The 16920-nt window shown below is 38.0% G+C and overlaps 1 protein-coding gene across 1 annotated transcript in view; it reads right to left on the reverse strand.

The window, feature by feature from the left end:
• INADL (InaD-like (Drosophila)) overlaps positions 1-16920 on the reverse strand; it is a 462714-nt gene that overhangs the window by 134736 nt on the left and 311058 nt on the right. The window contains exon 30 of the mRNA XM_006879774.1: positions 15497-15569. Within this exon, the coding sequence (XP_006879836.1) occupies positions 15497-15569 (73 nt within the window). The remainder of the gene's footprint in view (positions 1-15496; positions 15570-16920) is intronic.

The raw sequence follows: 16920 nt of genomic DNA on the forward strand, positions 1-16920 counted from the left end.
AAAATCATTGTTTATATATATCTTCATATATATGCTGCTTCTAGGCCCTGTCTTGACATGAGAGGCAATCCATATTGACGGTGGCATGATTTGATTTTCTGCAGTAAATGTTTCAAGGCTTCCTCCCTTTCAGCAAACAAGGTTGTATCATCTGCAAAATGAAGGTTATTGATGAGTCCTGTAATCCAGATGCTGCATTCTTTTTCATAAAGTCTGGCTTTTAAAGTAATTTGCTTAGCACACAGAATTAATAGGATACAGAAAGGATATAGCCTTGATGGATGCCTTTCTTAATTTTAAACCACATGGTATTTCCTCACACCACTTGCACAACAGCTTCTTCATCTAGGTATAGGTTTTACACGAGCACATTAAGTTCTGGGATTCCTATTCTTTTTTTTTTTTAATATTCAATGCTTCACGAATTTGTGCATCATCCTTGCACAGGGGCCATGCTAATCTTCTCTCTATCGTTACAATTTTAGTATATGTGTTGCCGAAGGGAGCATGGATTTCCATTCTTAATGTTAGCCATAATTTGTTATGATCCACACAGTAAAATGTCTTCGGATAGAAAACAAACCAAAAGTAGACATTCTTCTGATATTTTCTGCTCTTAGCCAGGCCAGGATCCATCAGACATCAGCAACGATATCCCTGGTGCCAAAAACTCTTCTCAATCCAGCTTGAACTTTTGACAGTTTCCTGTCTATGTACTATTTTAGCAGTTTTTAAATTATCTTCAGCAATATTTTGCTTACATGTGATATTAATAATATTGTTCAAAAATTTTCATATTCTGATAGGTCACTTTTCTTGAAAATGGGAACAAATATGGATCTCTTCCAGTCAGTCGGCTAGGCAGCTGCCCTACAAATTTCCTGGCATAGACTGGTGAGCACATCCAGGGCTACAACTGTCATTTAAAACATGTCAAGTGGTATCCCATCAATTCTTGGAGCCTCCCCCCCCCCAATACCTTCACTATAGCTTAAACTTCTTCCTTCATTATCATTGGATCTTAATCATATGCTATTTCCTGAAATATTTCACTGTTGGCCAGATCTTTTGGGTATAATGATTCTGTGTATTACCTCCATTTTCTTTTGAGGCTTCTTGGATCATTCAAGATTCTGCCTATAGCATCTTTCAGTACTGCAACCTGAGGCTTGAATTTGTTTTCAGCTCTTTCAGCTTGAGAAATGTTGAAAGAGTCCTTCCTTTTTCAGTATCCAATTCTAGGTCTCTGCATATCTTGTTATAATAATTTCCTTTGTCTTCTCTAGCAGCCCTTTGAGATCTTCTGCTCAACTCTTTTCCTTCGACATCTCTTCCCTTTGTTTTGGCTTCTCAACACTTTAGTGCAATTTTCAGAGTCCCTTCAGACATCCATTTTGGTTTTCTCCTTTCTGTTTTTAGTTATCTTTTGCTCTCTTCATGGATGATATCCTTAATGTTATCCCACTATACACCAGGTCTTTGATCATTGGTGTTCAATGCTTCAAACCTACTCTTAAGATGATTTTGAAATTCAGATGGGATAGATGCAAGATCATATTTTGGTTCTCATGGGCTTGTTTTAATTTTCTGCAGGCTCACTTGAACTTGTAAATGTGTACTTGATGGTCTGATCCACAGCCAATAGCTGGCTTGGTTTTGACTAATTCTCCAACAATTCCTTCCATAGAGATAGTCAATCTGACTCCTGTGCCATCCATCTGGGAAGGATCATGTGTAAAGTTGTTGGTTGTGTTTCTTATTTAAGATAATGAAATGAATTAATCACTGAACATACAAATCTTATTATTCTATTTCTGGCCTTGTTTCTGTCACCAAGTTCATATTTTTCTGACTACCCTTTCTTCTTCATTGTTTCCAGCTTTTGTATTCCAATCACCAATTAACTTTAACATATCTTGATTACATATTTGGTGAATTTCAAACTGCAAAATGTAATCAAAATCTTCAATTTCCACCTTTTTGGCTTTAGCTGATGATGCATGTATTTAAACAATAGATGTATAAACAGGTCTTCTTTGTAGGTGTATGGATAATATCCTATCACCCACAACATGTGTACTTCAAGATAGAATCTGAAATTGTCTTTTTTTTTAAATTTATTATTAATGTCAATGAAAATTTACAGAGACTTTGGGTTTCCATTCATTCATTGTTGCACTTTTCTCCCCTCCCAACCATACCCCCTAGTACACTACTCTCTTGGAAAAGGAAAAGAAAAATTCTTTCATTGTTTTACAAACTCTCCCCCAGGTCTACTCCACTATGCAGCCTTCATTCTAGACCCTGTCATGACAAAAACACCTAATCACATATCCCTTTTAAACAGTTTTCTCTCTCATCTGTTTCAATGCAGTATACATTATTGAACCCATCTTTCTCAGTCTCCCCCCAGCCCTGAGGTCAGCTCTGTTTTACAACAGTGGCACCATGCAGTATTTGCACTTTTGTGACTGAGATACTTCACTCAGCATAAGGTCCTCCGGGGTCACCCATTTTTAAAAATATTGCATGAGTTCCTTGTTTTTTTGAATTTATTTCTTCTATCCTTTTCATCATACTGAGAATTCCACAAAGGCCTTGTTCAATTCAAATACAGTGGTTAAGTGCTGAGCTTTTACACTAAAACTCAGCGGTTCTATCCTACCAGGCACTCCATAATACAAAGATGTACCAGTTTTCTTCTCTGAAGATCCACAGCCTCAGAAATCCTGAGGCAGCTCTACCCTGATCTACGCAGTTACTATGAGTGCAGTGTGTCAGGAGAGTTAACTCACAGCAATGGATGTGGATTTGGTTTTACCTTCTTGAGGCCAGTTTTGAACCTTCTACTTCAGGGTCTTTTCATTGTCTGAAGCTGCTATCCTCAATTAATACACAAAGAGTTACTAATTGATGTTGTGCTTGTAATATCATATACAATAAAAATATTTCTTTAGATTACAAATTATTATTATTATTATTATTATTATATTTTAAAGAGGTTGTGGCAGTAGGGACACCACTGTTGGTATCAGACGCATTTTTGCTGAAAGCAGAGAATACCAGAAGGATGTCTATTTGTGTTTTATCAACTATTGTATTTTATCAATTGTGCAAGGGACCACTGCAAGGTTTAAAATCAAGAAAAGAGTGCATCAGGAATATAACCTTTGTCCATACCTTTTCAATCTATATGCAGAACAGATCATTTGAAAGGCTGGATTTTTTTAAAGAAGAATGTGGCATCAGGATTAGAGGAAGACTTATGAACAACCTGTGTTATGGAGATGACACAACCTTACTTGCTGAAACTGAGGAAGACTTGAAGTGCTGGCTACAGAGGTCAGAAACTGCAGAATATGGACTGCATCTCAACCTCAAGAAAACAAAAATCCTTATCACCCGGCCAAAAGGTAACATCATGATATGTAGAGAAAAGATTGATGTTATTAATGACTTCACCTGCTTGGATCCACAATCAACACCTTTGACAACAGAAGTCAGGAGATCCAAAGACAAATTACATTGTGAAACTCTATTGTCAAGGACCTCTTCAGAATGCTTAAGAACAGAAAGTCTGAAAACTAAGGTGCACCTAATCCAAGCTATGGTCTTCTCAATCACTTGCTATGTATCAGAGAGCTGGACAATGACTAAGGATGATAGAAGAATTGATTCCATTGTGTTATATACTGGAGAAGAGTACTGAAAATATCCAGGACTGTGAAAAGAATAACCAAGTTGGTCCTGGAGATGGTGAAAACAGATTGCTCCCTGGAGGCAGGGATTTTGAAATCTGTCTCACACACTATGGGCATACTGTGAGAAGGGGCCATTTCTAGGAAAAGGACATCAAACGTGGAAGGAAAGATGGTCACTGCAAGGGAGAAAGACCCTGGATGAGACCAATTGGCACAGAAATGGTTGCAATGGGGTTAAAGATGGTGAGGTTGGCTAAGGATAGGACAAGTTTCAGAGCCACTGTTCACAGGTATGCTATGAGTTGTAGTTGACTCAACAACCCCAAACAAAAACAATACCATTTTTATGCTTTCTTTTTGAAGCGGTTTTGGGTGTGTACAATTGTACAATTAAATATAAAACAGAAATTATGCTAATTAAACTTTTCAGGTGACCAAATTCTGTATTCTTTAGAAAGTTTGCTCAATCTCATTTATTATTGAAAAACATGACTTTTGAGAAAAAGAAAAAAAAAGATTAAGGTTTTTGCTTTTTTAAGCGTATTCTAAAAGATTCAGCCTGGCTTGTCAAAGAAGAAATAATTATCTTGCAAGCCAAGTATGTTTGAGCATTCATTATATCTTATTAAATCATTGCTTTAACTCTCTTCCTAATTGGACTTCCCATTTCAAGTCACCTTTGGCATTCCTTTTCAACTAATTTACCTGAAGCAAAACCCTCATCGACTACTGCATTGTTCAGAAGTCTTCAACCAGTCACTCCAAATCTTCTGAGATTTAAATTCAAAATTATCATTTGAATGTAATTAATTTTTCTAAACTTGTCTTCTTCTACTTATGGTAGTCGAGTGGGTCGGGAATTATACTGTCAATCCAAAGGCAGGTGGTTCAAATACACTGGCTGTTCAAGAGGAAATATCCAGTCAATCTCATCCCAAAGGATTTATAGCCCTTGAAAACCCTACTATGGTTTGTTTTTTGACAAATAGAAATGAGTTGACTTTAAATATTTTTCTCTTTGCTTCATATGCTCAGATTGTATGAGGTTTTCTACCATTTCTATACTCTTATTTTAACAATCATATCCTGAGGCTTTGTCTGACATACTTTGGTCATGTTGCAAGGAGAGACCGGTCCTTGGAGAGGGATATCATGCTTGGAAGGGTGGAGGGCAGGCGCAGGAGGGGAAGGCCCTCTATAAGGTGGATTGATTCAGTGACTGGGGTAATCGGTATAGGAGTGTCAGAAACAGTGCGACTGGCACAGGACAGAGCAGAGTTTAGGGCTGTTGTACTTAGGGTGGCTATGAGTCGCAAGTGACTCGACCGCACATAATAACAACAATGACATCCATATAGAAAAATTTATATATGCATCAGAAAGCATCTGTAATACACTTTTCTGATTCCCTTTATAGAGAATCATATTCTTCTTTCTAGTCCTCCTCAAGGCTTATTTCATCTCTTATAGTACCTTGACTTCTTTCTTCCCTTTCCCTGCTACATCCACATTCCTTGCATACCCAGCTACATGGTCAAACCCTCCCTTCCCCAGCCACCCCTTAATATGATCATAAGTCACTTCTGTGATGTCTTGCACCACACACTGCTACTGGCTTCTCACACAATTGTCTATCTCTTGTTTAGGAGGATGTAAGTCCAAACCCTATGTACCTACCTCAGGAAAAGACTCTTGCTTGAGGCCATACTGAAGGAAGACCCTGGCCACAGAGTTTCTGTAAGTTTTGTGACTTACTGTCTTTGTTTACATTTGCTGACACAAAGTGATAATTATAAAGTCCAGATAGGTCTGATATGGTGGTGGTGTTTATTTGGCCTGAGGGCGGATGGCCTGAAGCAGATTTGAGACTGAAGATAGATATCCTTTCCCAAAATAAGGTAGCCAATGCACTTCTAGGAGAAAGGTATTACCTAATCAAGGAGAATATAGAGTGCTGTCAGATCCCATCCTGCTCTCAACAGCACATATCAACAAACACATACTATACTGGTTGTTTTTCATTTAAGCCTCTTGTTTGGAGTCAACAAGACCTCTGGGAAAACCTTTGTATTTGGAAGTCAGTTGTTGTTGTATTTTGAAGGAACATTCTTCTAAGTGGTACAGCACTTTTCTGTCAATATGCTGTACTAAGGTAACCTGTGGTTGTTGTTATGCTGAACCTTGTGCCATTGGGGTGTTAAATCCCATAACAGTGACCCATGGTGGACAGTGTTTGGTGAAGCTCCCAGTTTAAGACAGGTTTGGAAGCAGGAGTGGCATCCACTTCCTAAACATACCTCTGGAAACTCTATGAACTTTGAAAAATGAAGAGAGTTATAAAAAGTTTGCAGGCCCTTTTGTTCATAGGGTTTCTATCAGTTGTGCTTGACTTGATGGCAATCAATAACAACAATATTATACCTTGTCATATATCCATATACATACATCTATTTTCCCTTTAAAGCAAAGTTCTTCAAGGGTAGAAAATATTTGTAAAATCTTTGTATGCTCTACTAAATAGTTATTTGGTAAACAGCAGAATCAAATGAATCAATAAGAATTAAGTATTCAACACTAAAATTAAACATTAAAGATAAAGTTATTGTTCTTGTGTGTCATTCAGACAAAATCAAATCATAGTTGACGGTCCCATGGATTTTCAGAGGTAGTAAAGCACCTGATGGATTTGAACTGTAGAACAATGGTGTCTCTCTGGAGACCAAGGTGCGTCTGATAAAGGCCATGGTCTTTGCAATCACTTATTATGCACCAGAGAGTTGGACAATGACTAAAGAGGATAGAAGGAAAATTGATGCCTTTGAGCTGTGGTGCTGGAGAAGAGCATTGAGAGTACCATGGACTGCTAGGAAAACAAACAGATTCATTCATCCTGGAAAAGATCAAACCAGGGGGCTCCTTGGAAGCAAGGATTCTGAGGCTCCATCTAACATACTTTGGACATGTTTTAAGAAGGGACCGGTCCTTGGAGAGGGACATCATGCTTGGTAGGGTGGAGGGACAGTGCATGAGGGGAGAAGACCCTCTATGAGGTGGATTGATTCAGTGACTGGGATAATTGGGATGGGAGTGTCAGAGACAGTGCGATTGGCACAGGACAGAGCGGAGTTTAGTGCTGTTTTACATAGGGTCACCATGAGCCGCAAGCGATTCGACGGCACATAACAACAACAACAACAACAACAACAACAACAACAACCACGTTTGGGATTGCAGAACAACTTTTTACCACTAGGCCACCAGAGCTCCCTTAAGGATAGAAAAGTCAAAGATGATTCCTACCATTCATTTATTTCTTTAAATAAATAAATAAATTGGGGAACTTTGGTGGCCTAGTTGATAGGGTCATATTAATAAGTTCAGAATTCTCTATATAGGTATCAGTTATAAAACTATAGTTCTTTTTCTTCAGCCTGCAAAACTAGTTGCTTGGCCTCGAATTCTCTGTTTCCTGTCTTTAGTCATGTAGAGTAGTTTGATCTTTTTGTTTACCAGAAGAGGAAATGCATCTATCCAAGATCCTGGTGAAGCTGGTTCTCCAGTCCTATGTAAACTGTGTCTTAATCCACCTGTTTACCAGGAAGAGAACTGGGGCCTTCCTGAATTACTGATACAAAGATGGGAATTGTCCTTTTCAGATGTAGAAATTACCTTTTTTTTTACTAACAAAAGTGCATTGTTAAATGAGCTAGAATTTCACCCTAGTCTTAGAGGTGACTCACTGTCTCCCAGATCTGTGTAATAAAGTGCATTTATGGATATTGTAGTCCATTTGTCTTATTGGCAACTGACTACTGAAGGAACCCCTTGCGTTCAGTAACACAGTGGCAAGAAGCTGCACTGCAATCCTAGAGGTATATGGTTCAAATCCACTAGATGCTCGGCTGGAGAAGGAGGGGCAATCTCCTCCAGTACCAGTCAGATCCGATTTGATGGTATACACATACCTAATAATAATAATAAATTTTTTAAAGTAAATAAAATTGTTTGCAGCTGAGTACATGAGGGGGGCCGGAAAACTAATATTTCTTTACCCATTGGCCCAGATAATGTCACACAAAGACCAAAGAATAATTTTTACTTTTTAATTATATTTAACTATGAAGAGAGTAAAAAATACTCTAAGGGATGCTCTTGTTGTTCTTAAGTACTGTCGAGTCAAGTACAACCCATAGCAACCCTATGAACAAAAGATCTGAACCCTGTCCTGTCCTGTGCCATCCTCATACTTCCAGACACACAAGAGACCACTGCAGCTCACATGGGATTACAGATAATAATAAAACCCAAACCCCGACTGCTGTCAAGTTGATTTTGCTTCAAGGCAACCTTTATTGTTTCTGGAGCTGGACATCTTCACAGAAAGAGAGACAAGATTGGCGAACTTGAACTGCCAAATTTTTTGTTTGTATACCAACACATAAAGCACCTCTGATTTGATCACCATTTTAATCCAAGCACTAGGCATATTATCCTACATCCATTACTTGTTGGATGATCATTTCAGAAAAGAATCCTTCAGAAAACATGTAATTATGAATTAATCACCAAGTGAAAAAGCATCTCAGATGGAAGGAACAATATAAGCAAAGATATAAACATAAAATGTAGGGGGGAAGTCTATGATCCCTCAGACAAAAATCCTGGTACGTGGGACTTGGACTAAAATCATCCTAAATGTGAAATAGTAATCAGTATGAAAGATGACTGCTGGGTTAAAAAAAAAAAGCCAACAGAAACTTGTGGTGTGTCTAGACATTTTTACGTGTCAGTAAATAATATTATTAAAAAATGTCAGACCAAAGTGGGGAAGATTTGTCTGTCCAGTAAGAAACATATACTGAACATGTTTAAACAAAAGAATACAGTAAAAAATAAGAAAAAAAAATACAAACTTATAATTGCTGAAAATGGAAGATGTTGGAGTGCAAAAATTCTGCAGAAGAACTGTAATACATAGGCTTTTAAAAAGATCTTAAAATTTAATAACTACATTAAAAAAATCTAATATATCTAGATAAAATATCTAGAGATTAAAAAGTTCAACATTCTAGTAAAATACATTTTAACTGTGTGGTAGAAATAGTGCAAAGTATTTTATGAACATAATTTAATTCTTCACACAAATCCAAAGAATCAATTATTACTATCAAGCCCATTTTAAAAATGAGGAAACATAAGCTCTCAGAGCTTAAAAGGCTCAAGTTCATTCTGTTAGTAAATGGCAGAACCAAGATTAATACTTGGGGGAAAAGATTAATACTTCGAAGTGTGACTTCCAAGATTATGTTCTTAATCATGTACCATTCACCTTCCCCAACAGCATTACAATTACCAAAGGTATTGCAGTAGAAATATTAGCCATCTCTCAAATGTCCAGAGCTGCACAGATTACAAAGCACATTTACCTACATTTAATACTTAATCCTCATAACTACCTGTTCATAAAAGTAAATAAAGCTATTAACCCGTCTTTCAGAAAGTGAAAGTTTGAGAGATTGCCTTTATCAACGTTGGTCTTTACCAATGCCCAACAGGGCCAAATGAGAACTCACATCTTTAAACTTCTAGCACACAACTCACAAAGAACTTTTGTTTTCTGCTGTATCCTTATGTCTAGAATAGAGCCCAACCCATCATAAAGTCTCAATAAACATCCACTAAATAAATGAATTAGTATGAGACATCATTACTATATTTTTAAAAGTGCTATTCAATTATTGTCACCATGTTTGCTTTAATAGTGGGATGGCTGTATATCATCGACTTGATTATAGTATCAATGGGTTAGCAATGTGATAGACAGAATTTGTGTTTTAAGCAGTCACTAAGAAACAGTTGTGGGACAGAACAGTTTATCTGGATGGGCTACAAAGGCAAACAGGAAAGGGAACCAGAACATATCTGTGACTTCAAACAGGAGGCGATCACTCAGTTTAATTAGAGGTCAAGAATCCAGAAAATGAACTAAAATGAAATAAAAAGGCTTCTTGAGAATATAATACAACTTTAACGGTATAATTCCAACATCATGTAGTATATTCTTTTAGTGAATTAAAAAAGCCAACACCAAAAAAACCAAAATTGGTTGTCAAATCAGAATTAACTAAGAGGTGACCACCTGGTGGGTTTCCAATATTATAAATTGCATGGCAGGAAGTTGCTTATCTTTTCCATGGACTTCCTAGTGAATTTGAACCACCAGAGAGCCGATGCTTTGAGTTAGCAAAGCAATTGCTTGTAGGCTCAGTGCACCTGATGCAAACCATGATTTTTTCTATTGTTTGCTATGTATCTAAAAACTGAAAAATCACTAAGGATGATAGAAGCACAACTGCTACCTTTGAGTTGTGGGGCTGGAAAGGAGTATTGACTATACAATTGACTGCTGGGAGAACAAACAGGATTGTTCTAGAGAAAGTGAAGCCAGGATACTCCTTGGAGTCAATGATGGTGAAACTCCATCTCACATATTTTTAGGCATGTTATCAAGATAGGTCAGTCCTTGGAGAAGTTCAAAGTGTAGAGACAGTCAGCACAATAGAAGAAGATCCTCTATGAGAAGGATATACACAGTGACTATAGCAATGGAATCAATTGTGTAGAAGATGGTGAGTTTGTCTTGCTAGGACTGATTCACAGCTGGTGTTCATAGGATCACTAGGAGTCATAGTCTACCGAAGGGCACATAATAATACATTAATCATTACAGAATCAATAGCAGACCACCCCCTGGATCAAGCACACCTCAGTCTTGAGACTGACATAGCTGCACTCTGGAGAGGACCTTAAAAGCAGATTTTCCCCAAGCAATTACTACTGATGGATTAGTAAAATTTGTTTACTTTTTACTACTTCCTTAGTTATGATCTTTGTAGTCATACAATTTAAAAAATGATAAAAAATAACCAAAATTGTATGATATACTTATATACTGAGGATATATTTATACTTTTGAATAAACAAAAGGTTTAAGTGAACACTTATTTTGTGTTATAGACTGTTCTGTTGTTGTTGTTGTTTAATGCCGTCGAGTCGTAGACGACTCATAGCGACCCTATGAATGAACAGCCTGAGCACTGTTCATACATAGAGTTTCCAGAGGCAAGCCATTTTGGAAGTGGATGCCGCTCCTGCTTCCAAGCTTGATTTAGTCGGGAAGCTCCAGCCAACATAGACTGTTCTAGGTGCTTTATATTATTTTTTGATTTTGTATGACAACTCAATGTCAATTTGGTGGTAAAACCTCCAGTACAGATGAGGAAGAGGATTCTGAGTAGTGCACCTCTTCTCAGTAAATTATTTCTGCAATATATAAGATATGAGGATGCTAATTGTGGCTAACCTTGAGGAAAATGGGAATCTTAGAACACTTGATCGTGCTTACATGAAATCTATACTTGGACCAAGAAGCAGTCCTCAGAACAGAGCAAGAAAATACTGCATGGTTCAAAATCAGGAAAAGAGTGTGTCCTGTCCCCATAACTTTTCAATCTGTATGCAGAACAGATCACTTGGGAAGCAGGGCTTTATGAGTGTGGCATCAAGATTGGAGAAAGACTCATTAACAACCTATGATATGCAGATGACACAACTTTGCTTGGTGAAACTGAAGAAGACCTGAAGCACTTGCTGCAAAAAGTCAAGGACTATAGTCTTCAATATGGATTGAAGCTCAACATCAAGAAAACAAAGATTCTCACAACTGGGTCAATTGGAAGCACCATAACAGATGGAGAAGATTGAGGTGGTTAGCAATTACAACTTGCTTGAATCCACAATCAACACTCTTAACACCAGCAGTTAAGAAATCAAAAGATGAATTGCATTGGGAAATTCTGCTGTCATGGACTTCTCAGAGTGCTGAAGAGCAACGATGTCAGTCTAGATACAAAGGTGTGTATAATTCAGGTCAATGGTCTTCTCAATTACTTGTTATACTTCAGAGAGTTGGACAATGACCAAGAATGACAGAAGAAGAATAGATGCCTTTGAGTTGTGGTGCTGGAGAAGAGTCTTGAACATACCATCGACTGCCAAGAAAACAGACAGGTCTGTCTTGGAGAAGGTGAAACGAAGTCTTTCCTTGGAAGCTAGGATTTTGAAGCTCCGACCCTCTTCCTTTGGGCACGTGGCCAGGAGAGATCGGTCGTAGAAGGATATCATGCTCAGAAGGGTGGACAGATAGTGCAGGAGAGGGAGATCCCAGATGAGATGGATTGCTACAGTAACTGGGACAATAGGAGCTGGTGTGTGGGATTTAGTGAGGCTGGATCAGGACAAGGAAGGGTTCAGAGCTGCTGTACATAGGGTCGCTATACAGTGCAAACAACTCAATGGCACATCACAACAAAAACATACAATAACATGACAGGTTTGGAAGCAGGAGTGACATCCACTTCCTAAATAACATGCTTCTGGAAACTCTATGAACTTTGATAAATGTCTATAACTGTAGAGGTGTTTCAAGCCTTTTGTTCATAGGGTCACTATGAGTCATCCTCGACTCAAAGGCAATCAACAGCAACAATAATGGGATCTTCAGCTATTCAAATTCACCAATTACTCCACAGAGAAAGATGGCCAGTCTCCTTCTATTAAGATTTAAACCGTTGAAAATCTCCTTCTATTATGATTTACAGCCTTGAGAACTTGAAAGAAGTTCACTATGCTGATTGGACAGCAGTGGGAGTCCTCAGCCTCTCCTTTTTTAAAATGGAAAATTAATAACACTGTGTTTTACAGTGAATGTAAGTGAGGCTTAGGATTATATATTTAAAGCATCCTTGTTATCATTTAGCTTGCCTTTAAAGTTCACCTAGTCTATGAGGCCATCACTACGAAGTGACCTATTTTAATTCTCACCCTACTAAAAGGTCATCCTGTCCTAATTCTTGGAAAGGCAGTGACCACCGTCTGATAATTTTCTCAGTTTATTTACTTGTTAATTTGTTATTTTTTTTATATCTTTAGAATCTGAGAAGAACCACGGCAGGGGGCCTATTCACAGCCATGTATCTATCACCCTAAATGGTACCAAGTGGTACTTTGCATATTACATATACTTACTGAATATATTTTAGTAGTAGCAATGATGTATGTTAAATGACTAAATATTTATTTTTAAAAATAATTAAAATTCCTTCATCTCAGGAGACACAGATACTATATATAGGCAATCTGAGAAGCAGAAAGGCATGACAGAGAACTTATTTTACGAGAGAACTTACTTATATTACTAGTAATGTTCCTATTAGGAGAAAAAAAAATCTAATTATTTTTAACTGAAGACCCCAAATAAGACGGATTGACATAGTAACTGGAGTCTTGGGGGTAGGTGTGTCAGAGTTAATGAGATTGGCTCAGGATAGGTCAGGGTTCAGAGGTACATCAGGTTACAGGTGACATCTGTATGGGTACTAGTATTTCAAAACCACAAGCAAAAGTGTGTAATTGAGGAACAAAAGTTGCAATTTCCTAATAAATGCTGGAATATCGAATAAGGACAACATTAGATATCTAGAAGAACCCTGGAAGAAACCAGAGGAAGGTAACTCGAGGAAGGAATCCTGCTGGATTCCTTCTGGAATCCTGTCTGTAACTGAAAGTTTTGTGGTTATACTCACTGAAGGGGTTCCATGGAAAAATAAACATAGCAATTTGCTTCTGTAAAGATTAAAGCCAAGAAAATTTTATGAAGAGATTCTACTCTTACAAGGTTGCCTGAGTGAGAATTAACTCAAAAGCAACCACTAACAGCAACAGTGCTAATATGTTAAAGTCCCAAGGTGCTTATTATTACATACTTTATATCTCAAACACATTCTAATATAATCTCAAAAATTTCCCTATCCAATAAATTAGAAATTCAGGGTACCAAATACTGAAAATAAATGCCTGGTTTGGGGAAAATAGAATGATATAAGGATGATAGAAGAATTGGTACCTTTGAGTTTTGGTGTTGGAGAAGATTATTTATCATATCATGGACTGCTAAGAGAACAAAGAGATCTATTTTGGAGAAGGTGAAACCAAGTTTCTCCTTGAAGGAAAGGATTTTGAAGCTTCGTCTCACATAGTTTGGGTACAAGGCCAGGAGAGTACAGCTTTTGGAGAAGAACATCATGCTTGGAAGGGTGGAAGAACAGCACAGGAGAAGAAGATCCTGGATGAGCTGGACTGACAAAGTAACTGAGGTCATAGGGTTAGGTATGTTGGAGTTAGTGAGACTGGCTCTCAGGATAGGGCAGGGTTCAGAGCTATTGTACATAGGGTCACCATGAGTCACAGGTGACTCAACAGCACATAACAACAACAACAAAACCATTATAATTACATGCAAGCAAAATATTGCTAATGATCATCTAAAACCAGAAGAGTACACAGACAGAGACTTGCCAGAGGTTCAAGTAAGGTTTAGATGAGGTCGTGGAATTGGGGTTATCATTGCTGATGTCAAAAGGATCCTGGCTGACATCAGAGAAAATGAAAAGATTTATTTGGGCTTAATTGACTGTTCAAAGGCATTTGACTATGTGGATCATAACAAACTATGTATGACTAGCATTAATAGCAACGGGTATCCCAGAACACTTAATTGTGCTCATGCAAAACCTATAACAGCCCAAGAAGCTGTTATCTGAACCAAGAAAAGAAACAGTGCACGAGTTAAAATCAGGGATGGAGTGGGTCAGGATTACACCCTTTCTCTATATCTGTTCAATCTGTATTCTCAGCAAATCATTTGAGAAGCTGGACTCTATGAAGATGAATGTGGAATTAGGATCAGAGGAAGACCTACAATAATGCAATAACCTGCATTATCAAAATGAAACAATCTTGCTTGCTCAAAGTGAGGAACACTTGAAATTCTTGCTGCTTAAAACCAAAGACTACAACTTCAACATGGATTGCGTTTCAACCTCAACAAAATAAAAATTATCATCATCAGATGAATAAATAAAATCATGATAGATGGAGAAAAGATTTAAATTGTTAATGATTTCATCTTACTTGGATCCACAATCAACACCCTTCATGACTATGGTAATCTAAGTAATTAAGGGACCAGGAGATATATTGCACTGAGCACCTCTACTGTTAGGGAATAACAGTGATGTTAGTTTGAAAACTAAAGTTTGCCTAACTCAGGTCATGTCTTTTTCAATCACTCTCTATGCCTCCGAGAACTGGACAATGAATAAGCATGAGAGAAGAATTGATGTCTTTGAATTGTGGTTTTGGAGAAGAGTATTGGATAGCTCAGGGACTGCCAAAATAACAGCTGTCTTTGGGGAAATGCAGCTAAAAATGCTCCTTGGAAGCAAGGATGGTGAAGCTTCATCTCACATACTTTGGCCATGTTGTTAGGAAAGATTATTCCTGGAAATGGGCATCACACTTAGAAAGATGGCGGATCAGTGAAAAATGTGATAGGTTGACATAGTAACTGAAACAATGGGCTCTAGTGTGTCAGAGATGATGATAACATAGGACAGGACAGGCTTCGGGTCTATTGTTTATAGAAATGCTATGAGTTGCATTTGACTCTACAGCACAGCCTGCCTAGGTTGTATAAATGGTTAAGTGCTGGAGTACTAACCAAGAGGTTGGTTGTTTCAATCCACTCAGATGTGTCTAGGAACCAGTCCTGGTGATCTGCTTCTTAAAGGGCATAGGCTTGAAAACCTGATAGATCAGACCTACTCTGCAAACACGGCATCACAGTAGGAGCTGAAATAACAGCATCTAACAAAACCAAGTAAAAGTTACCTTACCTCAACAGAAGATGGAGAACTTGATGGTAACGGGAAAGGAGCAACAGCCATCTGATTGACTGCATCTTGATTTCTGTGAAATGTTAAAACAGGCACAATTAGGACACATTAAATGCTAACTCTCTAGCTCAAAGTATAATCAATTTCTTGATCCTCAGCTGAAAATACACATGCAGCACTACAGAATAACAAAATAAATATGTTGGTCCCAAGTAAACAAAGTAAATTGGAACAAAGAGACATATAATACTGAAGGGATAATCAGATACAATTATTAAGGGGCAAAGAAGGATAATGCTAAGGAGTTAGCCAAATTCTGTTTAGGAAGTCAGATGCTATAAAGGACATTTTTGAAAAGGCATCAACACTTTCTGAACTGCAGAGTACACATGTTTCAAAAGGATGTGCATAGTTTCTAAACCTCATTAATAGCTACATCCTGCTCTTCGAACTGGAAAGTCCTCTCAGCCTCTTCATTTGGATCCTAACTTGTTTCTGTCAAATGAAGGGTGGTAGCATGCGTTCAAGAGGCCATACATCAGTGGACACTGTGAGGAGAAGTGATGGATGAGGAAGAGCAGAGAGGGAGTCAGTTAACACTTTTAAAGTTAGGTTCATTTTCCTCCTCACCCCATTGGAGCAGAGCAGGTGTGAGTGGAGCCTGAGAATGGGGTTGTCAACAGCTCCATTCTGACTTTTGGAGGAATCTTGAACATATCAAGGACTGCCAAGAAAACAAATAGGTTTGTCTTGGAGAGGATGAAAGCAAGTTTCCCCTTGGAGGTTGGAATTTGAAGCTCCGTCTCATATACTTTGGGCACGTGGACAGGAAAGATCAGTCCTTGGAGAGGACATCTTAATTTGGAGGGTGGATAGTCAGTGCAGGAGAGGAAGAAGCCAGATACAAGACGGATTGATACAGTAACTGGGGCAATGGGAGTGGATGTGTTGGAATCAGTGAGACTGGCTGAGGACAGAGAAGGGTTCAGAGCTGCTGTACTTAGTGTTGCTATGGGTCGTGGGTGACTCAATGGCACATAACAGTTTCAAATTCATTGGTAAATGGTAGGCAGGAGTTCCCTGGGGCATAATCACTATCCTTTGCTATTTATTCATGATACAAAACTAATTAATTTCTTCAAATATCTATTCAATGTTAGGGTTTGTTTCAGAGGAAAAAAAAAACCAGGAAAGTTAATGAAAACCATAATGTACAAAAATGTGTAAAGCAAAATGTTCTTGACAAAAAAAAAGAATCACACATATACACACATATGCGTGCTTGTGCACTTCTTCCTGGTATGCAAAGATCTAAGACTCTTTAAACATCTAGCTTGCCTATGACCAGCATATCCAGAAAAGCCACTGCTAGACTTTACAGGGAACTCAAAATCCAGTCTCTCTGTTTTTTTCTCATCAATTGA

Source organism: Elephantulus edwardii, unplaced genomic scaffold, assembly GCF_000299155.1.
Source record: "Elephantulus edwardii isolate Elephantulus edwardi_28Jun2011 unplaced genomic scaffold, EleEdw1.0 scaffold00005, whole genome shotgun sequence".
Taxonomy (NCBI): domain Eukaryota; kingdom Metazoa; phylum Chordata; class Mammalia; order Macroscelidea; family Macroscelididae; genus Elephantulus; species Elephantulus edwardii.